The 20,795-nt window shown below is 31.7% G+C and overlaps 1 protein-coding gene across 2 annotated transcripts; it reads left to right on the forward strand.

Moving 5' to 3' along the window:
* The first annotated feature begins 349 nt into the window (after positions 1-349).
* LOC126835211 (zinc finger protein OZF-like) lies at positions 350-20,605 on the forward strand. Of its 2 annotated transcripts, none has more exons than XR_007685177.1 (2): positions 350-465; positions 20,473-20,605. XR_007685177.1 is itself a non-coding variant. In XM_050567607.1 (2 exons), the coding sequence occupies exon 2, from the start codon at positions 12,528-12,530 to the stop codon at positions 13,926-13,928; it is 1,401 nt and encodes a 466-aa protein (XP_050423564.1). In that variant the 5' UTR covers positions 359-465; positions 12,492-12,527; the 3' UTR covers positions 13,929-14,033. The 2 variants fall into 2 exon arrangements, 1 of the variants encoding a protein (XP_050423564.1); XM_050567607.1 differs by lacking the exon at positions 20,473-20,605 and adding an exon at positions 12,492-14,033 and having other exon boundaries at positions 359-465.
* Positions 20,606-20,795: the final 190 nt, after the last annotated feature.

Consider the following 20,795-nt stretch of genomic DNA (forward strand, 5'->3'; position numbering starts at 1 on the left):
TTCCGTGCCGGGCAGATATTCTAAAAAAACATCAAATGAAAACAAACAATTTTGTTTAAGAAAAAACGCATTTCGCACAGATAAAGAGCCCTAAGTGTCTCAATATTTTGAACACAACAAAAGGTGTACTGACAAGAGTTATCGATTTGCATATTATACTATGGCTGCAGGCCAGACACCACAAAACGCACCCCTCTTGCATTGTGCAGCATATAAACTCACCCCTTTAGGTCTGAGGGGTGGATTATTGATTTATGTGTATTGTGTCAGCCAGACGGCCGGGAAGTTCCACCCACCGGTCCCGGCAAACTGTGCAGAATCCACCGCCGTGTTGTACATTGCATAGGTAATAATTTTAGTGCAGTTGAAGTTTGCAACCCTCCGGAATAGTTTCGTTATCGTCGCAGCGCTATCGTCTGGAAAAAAATCCCCAAACAAAAAAAAACACCGGTTGGCAGTTTCCAGGTAAGTTTTAGACATAATACAACCTACTAAGTAGTATTAATGAGTTTTGACAAATTGTAGATCATAAATTGATCAATTAGCTTCGATGCGTACCTAAAACGTATTATTAGTTTTGCAATGATGTTCTTGTTATTTTTTTTTTTTTTTTGTCTATCCACGATGTCTTCCAAGCCGCTTGATCGATTTTTTAGTATAGACACCAGAAATCGTACCTGAAATGGACATTATTGGCCCAAAAATTTCACAAAAAGTCTACCTCTTCCACTGAAAATCGAGAAAAAGCCCAAACCATTTACTTGTTTTTCAACTTGATACAGCGGTGCTCTAAGAATTTTTTTTTAAACAGACAAATAAATTACAAACCAAAAACCATTTCCCATAGATAGAATAGAACTTTTTTTTTAGTTCAGGTTTTCAAGTGAATTTTTAGAGCTTAAGGACTTAAAATTACACCGAAGGTAAATCCAAGATGGAGCTAAAACGTATAAAATTTTCTCAATAATAACTTTAGTCAGACTTCTTTTTTTTTTAGGGAAATCTTTATCAGACATCAGTCTTTCCCTACGTCTTAAATCTAAGATTCTTTTTGACTATGTGTTATTCATTACTTTATATTTGTTGTAACAAAAAACAAAACATCTTTTAGACATTTAAATATTCTGTACTCCGAACCTGATCGTTGACCATGCAACATCGTGCTCCGTTATTTCATCTAGTTATTATCAAATATCTCGTTACATTTTTCACCGTTTTTCTCGTATTAAAAAGTAATCTTTTTGAAAAAGTGCCTGCTTTCCAACGAGTTGAACATCTCATTTCTACATCACCTCTGAGCCTCATCATTGTCTTTTTGGTAATTTATTTAATTAATATATTATTAATTGCTAATACTGCCATCGCGGCCGCGCTCGGACGGTCCGCTTAAACCAGTTATTGCTATCGCGTGATAAATTTACCTGTCGCCATGAACGAAAATAACAAAACAGTACCTCCGTTAACAATAAAAGCGTCACGTATACAGAGCGTGCCAAATCGACTTTCGCTTTCTTCAGATCTATCCGATCATACTGATGGACTTATTACTCCTAATAGCACTAAGCGACTCGGCTCTCCGGGCCTATCACCCAATAATAATAAACATCAAAAAAATCAAAATAAATCAACAAAAAACGACTCTGAATTTCAAACGGTTAAATACAAATCTAAACCGATATCAACTGAATCATTAGCAGAGAAAAATAAAAAACACATAACTGTTTTTGCTTCCTCTAATAGATTTGCTCCACTTGACATCGATAATGCTGAAGACGAAAATATCGAAATAGATCAGACGGGCAACGACCCAAATGAGGAAATTGAACAAACAAAAATCAAACCTCCTCCACCTATTTTCATCCGTGGAGTATTAGATTTTCACACACTTCGAACATGTTTAATCGATATAATCGGCGCCAATAACTTTGTTGTTAAAGCAACTACCAAGAACTTAAAAGTCCAAACTACCAACTCCGACTCATATAGATCAGTCATCAAATATCTAAAAGAAAATAAGGCTGAGTTTCATACCTACCAAGCTCAAGAAGACAAACCCTTCCGAATAGTCATTCGTAATCTCCACCCTTCCACTCCAACATCCGAAATAGGCTCAGCGCTTGAAGAAATTGGGGGATATACAGTCCGAAATGTCTCCAATGTTTTAAACAAAACTACAAAAAATAAACTCCCAATATTTTTCATTGATTTGGAACCCGCTGAAATCAACAAGGACGTCTTTCATATTAACTCCTTACTAAATACCAAAATAAGGATCGAAGAACCATATAAAAGACGCACTGTTATACAATGTACAAATTGTCAAGAATATGGTCATTCTAAATCATACTGCGCACACCCTCCAAGATGTGTTCGTTGTGCCGCTTACACCCAACTTCTTCCTGTACGAAAACCAAAGATCAGCCACCAGTTTGTGTTCTCTGTGGAGGAAATCATACCGCAAATTACCGTGGATGCCAAATCCACAAGGATCTTCAAAAACTACACTATGGTAAAAAAATTCCAAATAGAAAATATAATTCAATAAAAGATGTAAATTACAGTAATATTGTTAAAGGGGGGGACGACTCCGGTTATAGAACTCGTCAGGATCCTCCTGATATTAAAAATACCTCATCTTTTCCAAACCTAACCCACCAACATCTCCATTCCAACGCTCCAAATAATACACCCCCAAACACAACTATTAATCCACCTGAGTTTAATATAGCTACTCAACTTTCCTCCTTCATTTCTGAATTTAAATTAATAATTAACCCTCTCATATCACTACTCACAACAGTTATAAATAAACTTATGAAAGATGGTCAGTAATCAACCAAATATAAACGTACTAAAGATATTGCTTTGGAATGCTAACGGTTTAAAACAACATGATTCTGAACTGCTAAATTTACTATCAGAAAAACAAATCGATCTGGCACTTATTTCTGAAACCCACTGTAAACCAAACTCTAAACTATTTTTCCCTGGTTTTAAGGTTTATAGAGCTGATCACCCCGACAATACTGCTCATGCAGGATCTGCTATTATTATTTCCTCTAAAATCCAGCATCAGTTACTCCCTATTAACCAAACCCCTACTATACAGGCAACTAATATCCAAATAACATTAAATCACACACCGATCAAAATATCTTCAGTTTACCTTCCCCCTCATCCTGCTATCACTTCGACACAACTAAAAGATTTTTTAAAATCCCTAGGGCCAAACTTCTTGGCTGGGGGCGATTTTAATGCCAAACACTCCCAATGGGGTTGCATATCCGACAACTCAAGAGGAAAAATACTCCAAAAAATCATTAACAATAACAATTACACATCCATATCGCCAAATGGTCCTACCTACTGGCCCCAACACGAAAATAGACACCCTGATATATTAGATTTCTTTCTTTCAACACTACCTAGAACTATGAAATTCTCTATTAATAACCTAAATGACCTTAGCTCAGACCACACTCCTGTCCTTCTAAAATTAAATGAAAGTCCAGAACTTAATCTTATACATCCTTCTTTATCACAAGGCCCAGTAAATTGGAAAGAATTCTCTGAAATTATGCAAAACACTACTAATCTAAATATCTCCCTTAAATCAAAAATTGATATAGAAAACGCTGCCCAAGACCTCGTAACTTCTGTACAATCTGCCGTCCACAATGCGTCATATCCAACCAGTAAACATCAATCAAATAATCATACTTTGCCTTTATATATTAAAACGTTGATTTCCGATAAAAGACGTGCACGCTCCAGATGGCAGAAATATCGATATCCTTCCGACAAACAAATATTTAATCACTTAACGAACACTATTAAAAAATTAATAATAAAACACAAAACTGAGTACTTCGAAAGAAAATACCAGTCCTTAAACTCAAAAGATGGCTCACTTTGGAAAACTACCAAAAGCTTACTTAACATAAAACAACAACTTCCACCTATAACTGGCCCAAATGGATCCTTGGCCATCTCTGACAAAGAAAAAGCCAACCTTTTCGGAGAGCATTTTTCCAACATTTTCAAACCACATACTGACGTATTTCCCAACCACGAACACTTAGAAAAGGTTAATATTTTTGTCAATAGTCCTCTTCCAATGTCATTACCTGCAAAACATACCTCACCAAGTGAAATCAAATTTTTAATAAATAAATTAAAAGAAGGGAAATCACCAGGACATGACCTCATAACTAACAAAATCCTCAAAAATTTGCCAAAAAAAACAATTGTTCTAATAACTTATATTTTTAATTCCATGCTGCGAATTTCTTATTTTCCATTAATATGGAAAATATCCACAATAATTGTTATCCCCAAACCCAACAAATCAAAAAATGAGATTACTTCCTATAGACCTATCAGCTTACTCCCAACTCTCGCCAAATTGTTTGAGAAAATTATACTCATAAGGATAAGACCAATATTACATGCCCACAACATAATTCCTAATTCCCAATTTGGCTTTAGATCCAATCACTCGACTGTTCACCAAATTCACAGACTAACAGATCAAATTTGTTCTTCTTTTGAAAAAAAACAATATTGTCCAGGGGTATTTTTGGATGTGGCCCAGGCCTTTGACCGTGTATGGCATGAAGGCCTACTCTTCAAACTCAAATTGTTTCTACCTGCCCCATATTACTTAATAATTCGTTCTTACTTAGAAAATAGAAGTTATAGAGTCAGATATGGTAATTCCTTTTCACCATACCACCAAATTAAAGCAGGAGTGCCCCAGGGCAGTGACCTCTCCCCTGATCTATTTAATGTTTTTACGGCTGACATTCCAAAAACACCAAACACTATTATGGCTACTTATGCAGACGACACTGCAATACTCTCCCCAGGAAATGATCCAGAAGTTACTTCCAATTTCCTTCAAACTCACTTAAATCTAATTGATTCCTGGTCATCTAATTGGAGAATTAAAATTAATCCAGATAAATCTGTGTACGTTCCCTTCACACTAAAAAAATCTGTTCCACCCCCTCCCCAATTCCAAGGAATACTTATTCCAATATCCTCGGAAGTCAAATATCTTGGTGTCACACTCGACAAACGATTAACTTGGGGCTCCCACATTAAATCTAAAAGAAAAATTCTCAACAGCAGACTCCATTTACTACGTCCAATCCTCAAATCAAAATTACCTTTCCACAATAAAATTATTATATACAAATCCCTATTAAGGCCTATTTGGGCATATGCAATCCAAATTTGGGGATGTGCAAAACCATCCCAACTTCGTACCTTACAAGCTTTCCAATCTATCACTCTACGTATTATCTCTTCTGCCCCATGGTATGTATCAAACTGCACACTTCAAAATGACTTTAAAATAGAACCAATAAACCACTTAGCCATAAAACACTACAAAAAATTTCATTCCAAATTACACACTCATTCTAACCCTTTAATATCTCAACTTGCTTCTAATTCACTCCCCGGAAATCCACCTCGCCGACTCCGAAGACATTGGTGTCGAGATCTGTTAATACAATAATTCAAATTAATCTAATTAAAAATAATTAGAACAAAAATCACGTTGGGTTCTATTACTGGATAGCCTCCCTCCTCATATCAAATCACCGTTTCTATTTGTTTATTTTTTTTCCCCTCTCTCTGTATATATAACAATGTAACTATTTGCTTATTATGCCTTGCAGCATAGATTGTAAATACTCTTTAATAAATAAAAAAAAAAAAAAAAAAATATTCTGTGTTAAAAATATTATTTTTTTTATAATATTTATTTTTTTTATTTACTCTGTGTTACTAAATTTTTCTGCATTTCTATGTTTTGTTCGTTTAACAAATTATACTAAACAGTGTGATATTTTTAAGTTTGGTTCATTTAATCCATATTATGTCTACATGGTTTTGTATCACATATTTGAAATTTATAATATAAACACTAACACTGACCCATGCACTTCATTGTCCGTAATCACACAATTATTTTAGTTTTTATTTTATATTATTAGATACAACTAAATAAAAAATAGTAATATTCTTACAATTTTGATTGCGAACTCTTTGGAATAAGATTCTGCAAGCTTAGACTTTCTCTTTTAAAATACCTCATGATACATTTATAATTTTGTCTATTTGAAAACTAGTAACGTTGAGCAAAAATTAATATTATAATTTTAAGTATTTTGGCAAAATGCAAAAAAGGAGAAAAATACACTTTGACCGTAATCAAATTCTAGGCTGTCATATTGTGTGAGTGAATCAACAGTCAACAGGTATTTGAAAATATTTGTTCAGTTATATTAGATCATATAGACATGTGACCTCCCCGTCCCAATATTCTCTGTCCCCACTGTACTGGTTTATTATTTTTAGTTTTAATTGGGTAAAAAGATAAATATGTTTCGTATATTGGTTATATCGTGATAATAAAATATTTTCTTAAACATCGTTAGAAAAAAAGGCAATTTATTATATACTATCGTAGAAGGCTGTAATTTAACCCAGCTACTCATTTTGGATCTCAATACAATGCTCCATTTTAATATTGGAACCCGGACATCCAAGTAGTAAATGCCGATGGGGGGAGGGTGTCAAATAGGGGGGTCATTTCACTAAAATTAAATGTTTTTTTCAAATCTTCCAAAATTAATTTAGTCAACTATTCGCCAATTATTAAATACCTTTAATAGGACTAAAAAGTAAAAAAATAAAATTAATTAATTAAGAAAATCTTTTTTACAAACATGCTTTTCTAAAAAACAGTAGAAAATTGTACTAAAAATTAAAATCTAATTTTTCTACAAGAACAATTAACCAGTCGATTGCAGCGCATTTTATTTTAAATGTCATGGCTTTGTTGAATAGGGCCCACGCTTTTCTCTTTTGTCAAAAATGTAAGATGTTTAACATTATTGAAAATTGTAGTTAATTTTCGGTTGTTTTCAAAGTAATTGACATTTTAGATTAAATGTGCTACAATTGATTGGTAAATTGTTCTTGTAGTAAAATTATTATTTAATTTTTAGTACTTCTTATCTGTATACATTTTAACTTTATTAATACTGCACCGATTCCTTCGAGTAGCTACTTTATAAGTCATAAATTCCATCTAGTTGGTACTTTGGGAGTGTAAAAATTGAAATAGTTTAATTCTTCACAGTTAAAATTTAAAAAAATCACACGAGTTTCATAGTTTGAACTTTTACTGGCTATAATTTCGAGAAAAAAATTCTGATCGAATTGCAATTTATAAGGAATATTTGGAATATTTGGATTTTATAAGGAATATATGGAATGCCCTTACACATCAATATTCTCAAATTTAAATTATACCCATTTTTCATGCCTATAGAGGGGGAGGGGTGCAAGTTTTTTTAGGTTTTTAGTCGTAGTTTTAGGACTTTTGAATTTGTCAGTAGTTCGAACTCATATGTATCCAAAACATATTAAACGGAAAAAAAATTCTGCACTACAGTTTTCTTTAATTGCCGGTAAACCGTGTTTTTCTCAGATTCTGTATATTTTAACACAAACACTCTAAATCCTTAAAAATGTATAAATTCGTTACAACGATTTTATAGAAACCTATTCTGAATGATACTATTGAGTTTTGATACTCAAACACCAGTTTTCGGTTTTAATTAAAATTTTTAACTTCATTAACGGTGTATCAGATGTGAGATACAAAAAAATCAGTGTTATTTGGTTTTGATTAAGACTTTAATTGACAATTACGTTATCAATTTGTATTAATCAATAAAAACCAACTCGTCAACATTACAAAAATAAATGAACATGGATTTTATTAAGTCATAGTTGATAAAAAGTCGATTTGAACAGGACTCCCTATTTTTTGGCGGATCGAGTGAATTTAATTTAACTAACTAAAAATTGTCAGCCATTTCGTGAAAAAATGATAACATGAGTTGATGATACTATAATAGTTCTAATTATCAATTAATGTAAATTAGGTATGTAGATAAAATTATGACATTCAAAAAGTGACAGCTGATAAAATTTTAATCCGGAAATATTTGAAATTTTCTTTTGCAAAAGTGAAAACTATAATAATATTGTTTATTGACTATCGGTTTTTTTTTATGTTCGACTAAGTGAACGTTCATTTTGAGTGCTATTATTCTAGAAGTGTTGGAAGTGTTTGCCGAGGCAAATTCATTCAGCTTGGTAAGTGACTTGCTATTTAGTGTTTCCTAGCTTTATTATTGCCGATTCATTGAAATTGTTATTATTATTTATTTATATTTATAATCTGTTTCATGCTGTTTAAAAATTTTTAGTTTATCAACTTCCAGCTCCGATGTTGTACAAAATATTTCATTATTTTATTACTGTGTCCAAATAAAAAAAAAATTTTAACAATAATTAAAAAACATGAATGATAATACTTTATATTATGACTAGATCAATTGTCAGGAAATTTAATTTTGTGATACTGCTCTTATTATATTATTAAAAAAGCCAGAACAGTGGGTCGGGCATAGTGGGGTCAGGGAGGCCCAAACCAACTACTATTTGGAACAAGATTCTGCAAGCTCAGACTTTCTCTTTTAAAATACCTCGTATACATTTATAATTTTTTCCATTTGAAAACTAGTAATATTTAGCAAAAACTAATATTATAATTTTAAGTCTTTTGGCGTAATGCAAAAAAGGAGAAAAATACACTTTGACCGTAGCCAATTTCTAGGCGGTCATATTGTTTGTGTGAATCAACAGTCAACAGGTATTTGAAAATATTTGTTCAGTTATATTAACTCATATAGACCTGCGACTTCCCCGGCCCAATATTCTCTGTCCCCACTGTACTGGTTTATTATTTTCAGTTTTAATTAAGTAAAAAGATAAGTATGTTTCGTAAATTGGTTATATCGTGATAATAAAATATTTTCTTATACATTGGTTGAAAAATATTTAATATATTATCATGATTAGCTGTAAGTTTTAATAAAAAATGTACTAATATTATAGAAGTATCTTGGTAGCCGGGACTTGTTAATGCCGAATATTAGAGGGGATACGCAATGCAGTTTTATATAGTGTGTAGCTGTAAATTTAGTTGTTCGATTTGTGTGTTAGGTGTGTTTCAGGGATAATAATAATTTATATTGATTATAAATAGATAATTATGAATTTATCTTTTATCTTATGTAGACAAATTTTTAATGGGTCATCTATATTACTATCTGAGATAAACAATTATTCATCTACATACATTTTTCTAAATAATTTTTCTTTGAATACATATTACATTTTTAATATTTTTCACATAATTTGTTAAAATTTTAATAAGAAATAAGTATGGTTGAAAAATTAATTTATATATGTGTTTTCATCTTTCACAAACATAGGTTTATATATTAAAGTATATAGCTACACAGGGTAAATAGAATATACACTTATTATGATTTTCGGATTGGTTGGCAGTCACCGTTCGCCGATAATAATAATTAGAATAACAACAAATATTGGCCTCACACAACTGCGACCTGAGATGACAACTATATTAATTCTCGGAATAGATTAAAGAAATCAAGAATTTGGAACAAAGGTTACAACACTATAATGAAGTGCGTCGACAAATGTGTTAATGGCAGCGTTTAGATCAAGACCAGAGAAAGTTGATTCCCAATCAAAAAGGCAAAGATAATTAATAATTTCATTATAACGGCCTTTATGAAAATTATGAGCATTATCAAACGGTATATTAGGCGCAACTTTGTTGAATGTGATATTCAGAGCTGGATGATAAGGATCTAATGGAACAAGGGGCTCAATAGCAGATTCATATACCAAATCGCTTAAGTTAGAAAAAAACATACCTAGAATCAAGTTATGAGTTATGACTATTGGTGACATTATTCCATTAAAAGAAGCCATTAGGTGCAAAGCCTTCAGGGATAGAAATTAGAAGGAACTCGGAGTGTAGAGTTAAAACTGTATAGAAGACCTAAGTCATTATTAAACCAAAATACTTCAGGCAAATTGTAGTCACCACAAAAAATAAAAGAAGAGTTTGGATATTAAGAAACAATGGAATTAACGGAGGACATATGCGACTCATAAATTGAGGAGGCCGAAGAAGCAGGCAAGTAAATACCACATTATATTTATGTGTTGGTTAAAAGATAGATCATTCGATATAAATATACCTAGGTCTTTTATCTGTGTTACTATTGTTAATTCTGAGCTATTAATTTTATAATGAAAATTTATCTTGGATTTACGTCTTGAAAATGTTATTTGCGAACATTTTTCTGCATTAACACTTAATCCGTTTGATGTGCACCAAGAATAAAAGTTATCTAAATCTATTTGTAATTTAATGCAATCAGCAATCGAGTAAATAGGCATATAGAGTTTTAAATCATCTGCGAACATTAAAAAGTGACTATTTTTAAAGATATTATTAATGTCATCCATAAAGAGTAAAAATAAGATAGGTGATAAGTGCCCCCCATGGGGTACACCTGATGTAACTTTTATATCTGATGAGATTTATAGCCTAGCTTTACCTGTTGTGTTCTACCATACAGGTATGATTTAATCCAAGTTAGCATTTGTCCACCAATACCATTACATTCTAGTTTTTTTACTAAGATAGACATGTCCACACTATCAAATGCTTTCTTAATGTCAGTGTAAACTGCATCAACTTGAATGCTTTTACTAGCCATTGATAATACTAACCATTTATGTTGGGTTACTCCATTTGCATTCCAGAGGAATATGGTGATCAATTCCGATAAGTAATAATTAGAGAAATTCATTTTTTAAAAGCACTTTGTTTATGACTGAGGTGAGATGTGTATTCAACGGGTTGAATAATGATATTAAGTCGTTAATAAACAAAGCTAGTTGATTTGTAAGATTTGTTGTGTCTTGGTTGTTTTTGTCGTTTAATACTTAAGTGTAGATTTTTTGTGAGTGGGGTTGAGTATACTCATATTGTGAGATATGACCTAGGAATTAATTTACAATGTTTGGGTTTGTCGGAATAATTAATTTTTGCTCAGGAATTTTTTGTATACGTAATTAGTTTTTGGTTTTTTGTAAGATCCTTGTAAACTATGCATCCTTTGTAGGAGGTTGATCGGGTGCTTTTGAGCAAATTTTGGTCAGATGTGTTTTGCCACATTTATCACAGAGTGGTTGCAAATATGAGTGGTTGCAAAAATGTTTTCTATGATCAAAGTCTGGGCATCTGAGCCATTGTATAAGTGACGGTGAGGATGTGGTCCTCTTAAAACAATTGTAATTTAACTAAATAATATTATTATTTTTTTAGCTTGGTTTTAAGTCCAGAAAGAATAAGGGTAGTGGTAATTTAGCTCGACTACTTTTAGAGCGTTAAAACTAATAAGTGAAAACTCTAGTCTTATAACTTAAATCGGAGTTACAATGTATGGGTTTGTAAGAGTAGTTATTTTTTATTCGGGTATTTTTTTGGACATAGTTGATTTTTGTAATTTGTAAGGTCCTTGAAAACTTTGCATCTTCCGTATTCATTCTAATAAATAAAAATATTGTAATTAGCAATTAATAAATATATTTCAATTATCTGTTGACTGTGGTTTTAATGACATATAGCAATATAACTTTAATAGACATATAACTTTTATTAATATAAGTCATTATTGCCAAAAACATTATACGCAGTCTCACACTACATTACTTATGATAAACAAAAAATACTGTTTAATACCATATATACAATATATATATATAAATATCAATATATAATACAAAACGAACATTATTAAATGTTTTTTTTCAAATATCTTATGAAAATGCTACATTTTGAGAGTTTTAATTATTTGTAAATTATATTTTTTTTAAATATGCGTCTACGTATAACATATTAACAAACCAGCGTTAATAAGGTTATGTACTAAACATATTTGAACAGACACGATTCAAACAAAATCAACAAGTCGATAAAAATTTAGCTACCGTATTAGAATATCTATATATTTTGTACATTTATTAAGTACTATTGTACTATACTTTTTAACAACACTATAATAATAATGTAAATTATAATGTAACGAGGTATAAACTTCATGGCAATAATGTGCATTAGATCGTCTGACTAAAATACTTTATGGACAATAGTTATCTGTATACATTCTAATGGTATTTTAAATTACCTGTTACCAGACGGGAGGTGTAATGCGGAAGATTAATAGTGTGCATGCATATAAAAAAAATAACTCAATAAAATAAATTAACTAAAACAAGCTATCGACCAGTCAACAACTTCAGAAAATTATTCTTAATTCGAATTATGTAAATAAATGATACGCCTTACTATTGAAGTTCTACAATTGGTCAAAACTCTAATATTATCTCATAATATTAATATTACTTAATCGATTTTAAAAATATATATACCTATATTTTAATAAATAAATAATGTAATATGTTTTTTTAAACTTTTACATTTGAACGGCACGATATTGTTTGTTCTAATGCAGGACCAAACCCAAATTAACTGTAAATCGATTATACAAATGGATCATACGGCGCAGACTATGACCAACCAATATTCAAACAAACTTCAGACGTTCATATGCGAATTTTGCAAGAAATGTTTTTATACTAAAAAGCAAATTCTCCGTCATATGATTACCATCCACAATACTGCAACGGCTAATCGTTCAATTAAAAAACATAAGTCTGATGAAAAGCATCACAAATGTGTTGTGTGCCTGAAATCTTTTTCAGCAAAAGCCTATCTGGTAAGACACGAACGTATTCACTCTGGCGAAAATCCCTACAAATGTGCTATATGCCTGAAATCTTTTTCATCAAAATACTATCTGGTAACGCACATACGCATGCATACTGGGAAAATGCCCTACAAATGTGTTGTGTGCCTGAAATCTTTTTCGGTAAAATCCAGTCTGGTACAGCATGAACGCGTACACACTGGCGAGAAGCCGTACAAATGTGACGTGTGTCTAAAAAAATTTTCACAAAATGGAAACCTCGCAGTACACGAACGCACGCATTCTACAGAAAAGTCATATAAATGTGCTGTATGCCTGAAATATTTTTCATCAAAATGTAATCTGGTAGCACACGAACGCTTGCATACTGGCAAAAAGCCCTACAAATGTAATGTTTGCCTGAAATCTTTTTCGGTAAAATCCAGTCTGGTACAGCATGAACGCGTACACACTGGCGAGAAGCCGTACAAATGTGACGTGTGTCTAAAAAAATTTTCACAAAAAGGAAACCTCGCAGTACACGAACGCACGCATTCTACAGAAAAGTCATATAAATGTGCTGTATGCCTGAAATCTTTTTCATCAAAATACTATCTAGTAACGCACATACGCATGCATACTGGCGAAAATCCCTACAAATGTGCTGTATGCCTGAAATCTTTTTCATCAAAATCCTATCTGGTAATGCACATACGCATGCATACTGGGAAAATGCCCTACAAATGTGCTGTGTGCCTGAAAACGTTTTCAGTAAAATGTAATCTGGTAGTACACGAACGCCTACATACTGGCGAAAAGCCCTACAAATGTGCTGTGTGCCTGAAAACGTTTTCAGTAAAGTGTAATCTGGTAATACACGAACGCACGCATACTGGAGAAGGGCCCTACAAATGTTCAGTGTGCTTCAAATCTTTTACGGTAAAATACCATTTGGTAGAGCATGAACGAATTCATAATGGCGAAAAGTCCTACGCTTGTGACGTATGTTTCAAGCGTTTTACTAGAAAATACAACCTTAAAGTACACAAACGCACGCATGCCACAGAAAAGTCATACAAGTGTGTCAAGTGTCTGAAACCTATTGCGATGAAATCCTACCTCGCTAAAAAACATAAACATGTATATTCCGGTAATAATCCTTGCGAATGCGAGATTTGTTTCAAGTGTTTTGCTCAAAAATGAAACCGGGATCGACAAGAACGTGACCATGTTAGAGAACAGTCAGATCTTAATCATCAGTCTTTACTTACATTTTAAATCTAAGATTTTTTTTGTCTTTTTGTTATTCATTACTTTATACTTGTTGTAAAAAAAAAACATCTATTACATATATTATATTACTTTAAATTGTACTATTTTCTGCATTTCTAGATTTTTAAGATAGATTTATTTAATGAATATGTCTACGTGATTTTTTTTTGTTTAGTAATATTGTATTACATATTCGAAATTTATAATATAAACAATAGCACTGACCCGTGCACTTCAATGCCTGTAATAAAACATTTTTAGTGTTAATTTTATACTATAAGGTACGGCTAAAAAAAAAATAATAATATTTTTACAATTTTAAATTGCAAACTCTTTGGAATACGATTCTGCAAGCTTAGACTTTCTCTTTTAAAATACTTCATGATAAATAGTTTATAATTTTGACCATTTGAAAACTAGTATTATTGAGCAAAAATTAATATTATAATTTTAAGTCTTTTGGCAAAATGCAAAAAAGGAGAAATACACTTTGACCGTAGTCAAATTTTATGCGGTCATATTGTGTGAGTGAATTAACAGTCAACAGGTATTTGAAAATATTTGTTCAGTTGTATTAACTCAAATAGTCCTGTGACCATCCCGTCCCAATATTGTCTACCTAACCAACCTGACCTACAGCTAGTAGGTATTATTAAAAATTCTACTAATATTGTAGAAGTATAGAGGAGATAAGTAATGCAGCACCAGCCTGCGCTGTGTGGTCTGGATGGTCAGTTTTGTATAGTGTTTAGGCGTACATTTTGAAGTTTGATTTGTGTTTTTCAGTGATATGGCCAATGTATATTTTTTTTTCGTTAAGTAAATTATGTAATTAATATTTATGTTGAGTAACTCCCTTTGCACTCCATTGGAATATGGAGGTCAATTCAGATAAGATATAATTAGAGAAATTCATTTGTTAAAAGCACTTTGTTTATGACTGAGGTGAGAAGTGTATTCAACGGGTTGAATAATGATATAAAGTCGTTAATAAACAAAGATAGTTGATTTGTAAGATTTGTTGTGTCTTGGTTGTATTTGTTGTTTGATAATTTAGCGTAGATTTTTTGTGAGTGGGGTTAAGCATATTTATTTTTGTGAGATGTGACCTTGGGATTTATTAATAATGTTGGGGTTTGTCGAATTCATTATTTGCTGTTTGCCGTTTTTTTGTAAAATCCTTTTTAACTGTGCTTCCTCTATAGCCGGAGAAGTGCTGTCCTTGGCAAAGAGTATATTTGGAGGGTTCATAGAGTGCTTTTGATTAAATTTGATTTGCCACATTCAACACAGCGCGGTTGGTGGTTGCAAAAATGTTTTGTAAGACCAAAATCTTGGCAACTGAGGCATTGTGTAAAGACATACAAGGTGGGTTTGTTTTTTTGAATCTGATGAATCACTATTTTTTCCGAAATATTTTTCGGATAGTTGTTGCTTGTTGGTTTACTCGCACTACGGTCGTCGTGTAATTTCCCCCCACCACTTGTTTTGAACAACGTAGCTTAGATGTTTGTTAAAACAAAATATTAAAACGTACAAAAAACATCTAAATATTTTACTTTAAAACGTATACAACTTTTAAACTAAACGATAAGCCAATATGAAAAAGACCGAAATTTGTTTTATGATTCAAACCTAGAATTGAAAAAAGATAAGACGGTTGAGTCGGAATACAATGGAAACGGAAAGTTTACAGGTCTTCAAGAGTTACTATAACTGAAAGTGATAAAATCACTTTCAAATTATCGTTTAAATGTGAATCTGCGGACACTGCACCTCACGGCTCACATTAATACTTTTATACTGTGCTTTATTTGGGCTTTACTGGTTTGTACTTACAATCGGCCGATTCTATACAGGGTGATCCAACTAACGTAAGACTATGAATATTTATAATATGAATATTTTGAAAATTATTTTTTCCCTATTATTTATGGTATAAGTCTTACTATATTTTTTCACAGATTAAAAATATCCACAAAAAGGTTCTAGAGATAGAACATTCTGCTAGCAACATATTAAGACGTACGGTGTTTAGAACCTTTTGACGTATATTTATACAATTGATAAAACCTTTTGACTACAAATTTAAAAATAACCAGTACAGTGGGGTCGGGGCATTGTGGGGACGGAGCATAGTTGGGTCGGGGCATAGTGGTGACGGGGAGGTCACAGGTTTACAGGAATTTTTAAATCTGAAAGTGATAAAATCACTTTCGAAAAAACGCTTCGATGCAAATCGGTAGTTAGTATTTTCAAGCCAGTACAGTCCAAACCAAGCAAAGTATAAACCAGCAAAGTTAGAAAGTTTTAAATGAAGGTTCTGTATTTACAAATGAGCATCAAAGCGGCGTTTATTTGAAAGTGATTTTATCACTTTCAGATTTAAAAATTCCTGTAAGCCTGTGACCTCCCCGTCCCCACTATGCCCCGACCCCACTGTACTGGTTTTTTTTTTTTTGCAAAAACTTAGTGGACCAAATAACACATATACAATGTCTTGTTATATTTTGTTGGAATGGTCGACGATTCATGTTTCAATCGTTTACACTCCATAGTTTAAATTATAATCGCTTATTCTCAATAAAATTAATGTTTATACTATATACTTATATACTATATATAATATATATTATATACTTCCATTAAAGCAATCTCACACAAACTATTTATATTTCATAGATTATATTATTTCAAAGCTATATTATACTTCTATTTTACTAGATTGACAATGTACAAAATAAAATGCAACTAAAAAACCCTTTTCATAGATCCTTAAAATGTAAAGGGTGGGATAGTGAAACGGGTAGGTTCCCTAAACGGGTCCCATTTAAATACATTAGAAAATCGCCGTTTTACTCCCCCATCCTGTATATTATTCTTGTTATTTTCTAAAGAAAAATTGATTTTCTTACATTTAAATTGAAATAAATCGTATACTGGTACTGTGATGGAGAAAACAATACATTTTACCTACATATATTACTTATTAGTTAAATATTACTAACGTGTATAACCACTAGCGGTCGGCTGTTACCTGTTATTTATCAATAACCTTTTATGGAGATTTTAATAATAGTATAGGAGCAGTATCATGATGTTAAATGTTCACGGGATTTGATCTAGTCATAAAATAAAGTATTATCATTTATGACTTAATTATTATTACAATTTATCTTAATTTGTACATAGTAATAAAATAATGAAATATTTTATACAAAATTAGAGCTACAAGTTGATAAACTAAAAAATTAAAATTAGCACGAAGCAGATTATCTAATAATAGACAATTTAAACAATCAAGCGTGAATCTCTTTAAATGAATAACAGTATAAAAATATGCAAAACATTAGTTTTCCTTTAAAAAAATTGTGTAATAAAAAATACATTTTGAGGCGGTATACTGCATAAAAACCAACACTTAATCTGAATCCAAAAAACAACAGTCCTCTTCATAATTTGCAGGTAGTTGGACCTTATATACTCATAGTTGACCTTCGGTAAGGTTATAAAACGAAAGCTATAAAATAACGAGATAACGACAGTGGTTTTGTCGTATCAGAATCATTAAATGTCTTAATAAGTACACGGAAAGGTTTTTTTCCCAATAAATTGAGTGTCTACTATAATCAGTTACACGATTTAGTCGTTTGTGATATCATGTAAAAAACACAATATTATGATACCGACCATTGGGCCCTAACCTAATCTAACACGGATAGACGTTACCAACTGATCGTTTTTAGTGTCTGTTCGTTTCTCCCATCTGGTACACCAGGTTTTTATTTGATACTTGAGCACAAAACTTAATAGTATCATTCTGCATGGATAAATATAAAATTGTTTTAATGATTTGATCAATTTTTTTTAAAGATTTTAGGTGTTTTTGTTAAAAATACGAAATTTGCGAAAACACAGTTTCCCGGCAATTAAAAAAAACTGTAGTGCCGAATTTTTCACCCGCTTAATATGTTATGGATACATATGAGTTCCAACTACTGGCAAATTTTCAACCCAAAAGTTTTAAAGTTACGGCTAAAAACCTCGAAAAACAAAAAAACTTGTACCCCCCTTAGGGGGGCGGGAAATGGGTATATTTTGAATTTGACAAAACTGACGTGCGCGGGCATACCAAATAAATATTTCTTATACATTTCAACTCGATCCGACTCTTTTTCTCGATACTATAGCCAGTAAAAGTTCTAACTTAAAAACTCGTACGGTTTTTTTTTTGTTTTTTCAACTTTCGCCTGTGAAGGCTTAAACTTTTTCAACTTTTACCCCCCCCCAAAGTACAAACTAGACAAAATTTGTGATTTATAGAGTTGCTATTCGAAGGAATAGTATTAAAAAAGTTACAGTGTATACAGCGAAAAAAAAAGCCCACATCAGAGTAAAACCAATACCTTCTCGCTTTGCATCGAAGCTAAAAACGTTAATCTAGCAATTTCAACTCGACATCGGATCGCTCTTGAGTTATCTCCGTTACTGTAAAACCATGTTTCAAGATACTTTTATGAATACACTATTTGTATAATGGCATTGTTTAATATTCATTTGAATTCATTATTGCGAGTGCCTGTTTGGTCTTTGGTTATTAACATGAATTTAGTTTTCTTAACATTCATCTCAAGTCCATATTTGTCACATGCAATGTAGAGCCTTTCTATGCTTCTTTGCAGATGCGCCGTGATTCCCGCCAGAACGACGGTGTAATCGGCATATCTTAGGCTGTTAACGAATTTCCCATTTACTTTAACGCCAATATGTTCGTGGAGGATCGCTTCTTCAAAAATTGGTTCACTGTAAATTTTGAATAATAGGGGAGACAAAACACAACCTTGTCTAACTCCTTTTTTTTTTTTATTTCGTCTGAGAACTCATCGTCCACATTACTTTTGGCGGTTTGATTCCAATAGAGATTTGAAATTATTTTTATATCACGGCTGTCAATATTTTTATCCTTTAATATTTTTATTAATTTGTCATGCTGTACGTTATCGAATGCTTTGGTAAAATCTATAAAACAAGCAAAAATATTTCCTTTGGCATCTAAGCACCTTTGCATAAGGTTATTTATACCGAATAATGCTACTCTGGTCCCTATTCCTCGTTTAAATCCAAATTGCGTCGTACTTATGTCATTCTCTAATATTTAGCATATATTCTTCGATGTATCCTTGATGTATGATCTTTAAAAATAATTTCAAGGTATGGCTCATTAGAGCTATTGTTCGATAATTCGTCTTCGATAACATTCTTTAAGGTTATTTTTCTTGGGAAATGTAATAAACGTTGATGTCAACCATTCTTCCGGAATATTTCATGATGCATAAATTGTATTGAATAAATCAACTAATATTTCTATGCCATCATCCTCAAGCAGTTTTAAAAATTCGGAAGGTACTTCATCAGGGCCTGCTGCGTTCCTTGGTTTGGCACTCTTCAATATATTTGTTACTTCTTCAATGCATTAATTCCTAATAAACCATTTTTCAACAAATTGACAGTACCTTTAGATTCAAACCACGCGATATGTATACATATTACATACATTGTACGTAGCATAGTTTATTTTAATTACTAATTTTAAGATACAACAAACAAAAATATTATAGGCCACGGGATAACTTCTACAGCTAATTCATTACTGCAAAAAATATTATACGCAGTTTCATCCTACATTATTCATGGTAAACAAAATACTCTATTAAACCACTTATACAAATATCTCAAAACACAAAATGAAAATCACTAAATGAGTTTTTCTAGAACAAGACGCTTATGAAAATTCTACATTTTTTAAGTTTTTGCTTCGATGTAAATTATTTTTTTAATCTTGGATTTTTTTAATAATGCAACTACTCAAACATTAATAATGTTATGTATTGATCTTATTTTAACTGACACAATTAAAACAAGAAAGACACCACGATAAAAATTTAGCTACCGTATTAGAAAATTTCTATATTTTGTACATTTATTAAGTACTATTGTACTATACTTTTTAACAACACTATAATAATAATGTAAATTATAATGTAATGAGGTATAAACTTCATGGCAATAATGTTCATTAAATCGTCTAACTAAAATACTTTATGGACAATAGTTATCTGTATACATTCTAATAGTATTTTAAATTACCTGTTACCAGACGGGAGGTATAATGCGGTAGATTAATAGTGTGCATGCATATGAAAATAATAACTCAATAAAATTAATTAACTAAAACAAGCTATCGACCAGTCAACAACTTCAGAAAATTATTCTTAATTCGAATTATGTAAATAAATGATACACCTTACTATTGAAGTTCTACAATTGGTCAAAACTCTAATATTATCTCGTAATATTATTATTAATATTACTTTATCGATTTTAAAAATATATATAACTATATTTTAATAAATAAATAATGTAATATGTTTTTTTAAACTATTATATTTGAACGGTACGATATTGTTTGTTTTAGAGCAGGACCTAACCCAAATTAACTGTAAATCGATTATACAAATGGATCATACGGCGCAGACTATGACCAACCAATATTCAAACAAAACTTCAGACGTTCATATGCGAATTTTGCAAGAAATATTTTTATACTAAAAAGCAAATTCTCCGTCATATGATTACCATCCACAATACTGCAACGGCTAATCGTTCAATTAAAAAACATAAGTCTGATGAAAAGCATCACAAATGTGTTGTGTGCCTGAAATCTTTTTCAGCAAAAGCCTATCTGGTAAGACACGAACGTATTCACTCTGGCGAAAATCCCTACAAATGTGCTATATG

This window comes from Adelges cooleyi, unplaced genomic scaffold (genome assembly GCF_023614345.1).
Source record: "Adelges cooleyi isolate 19-005CV unplaced genomic scaffold, UGA_ACOO_1.1 ACOO_flye_CR_arks_rails_tigmint_CR_PRNA_23, whole genome shotgun sequence".
Classification (NCBI taxonomy): Eukaryota; Metazoa; Arthropoda; class Insecta; order Hemiptera; family Adelgidae; genus Adelges; species Adelges cooleyi.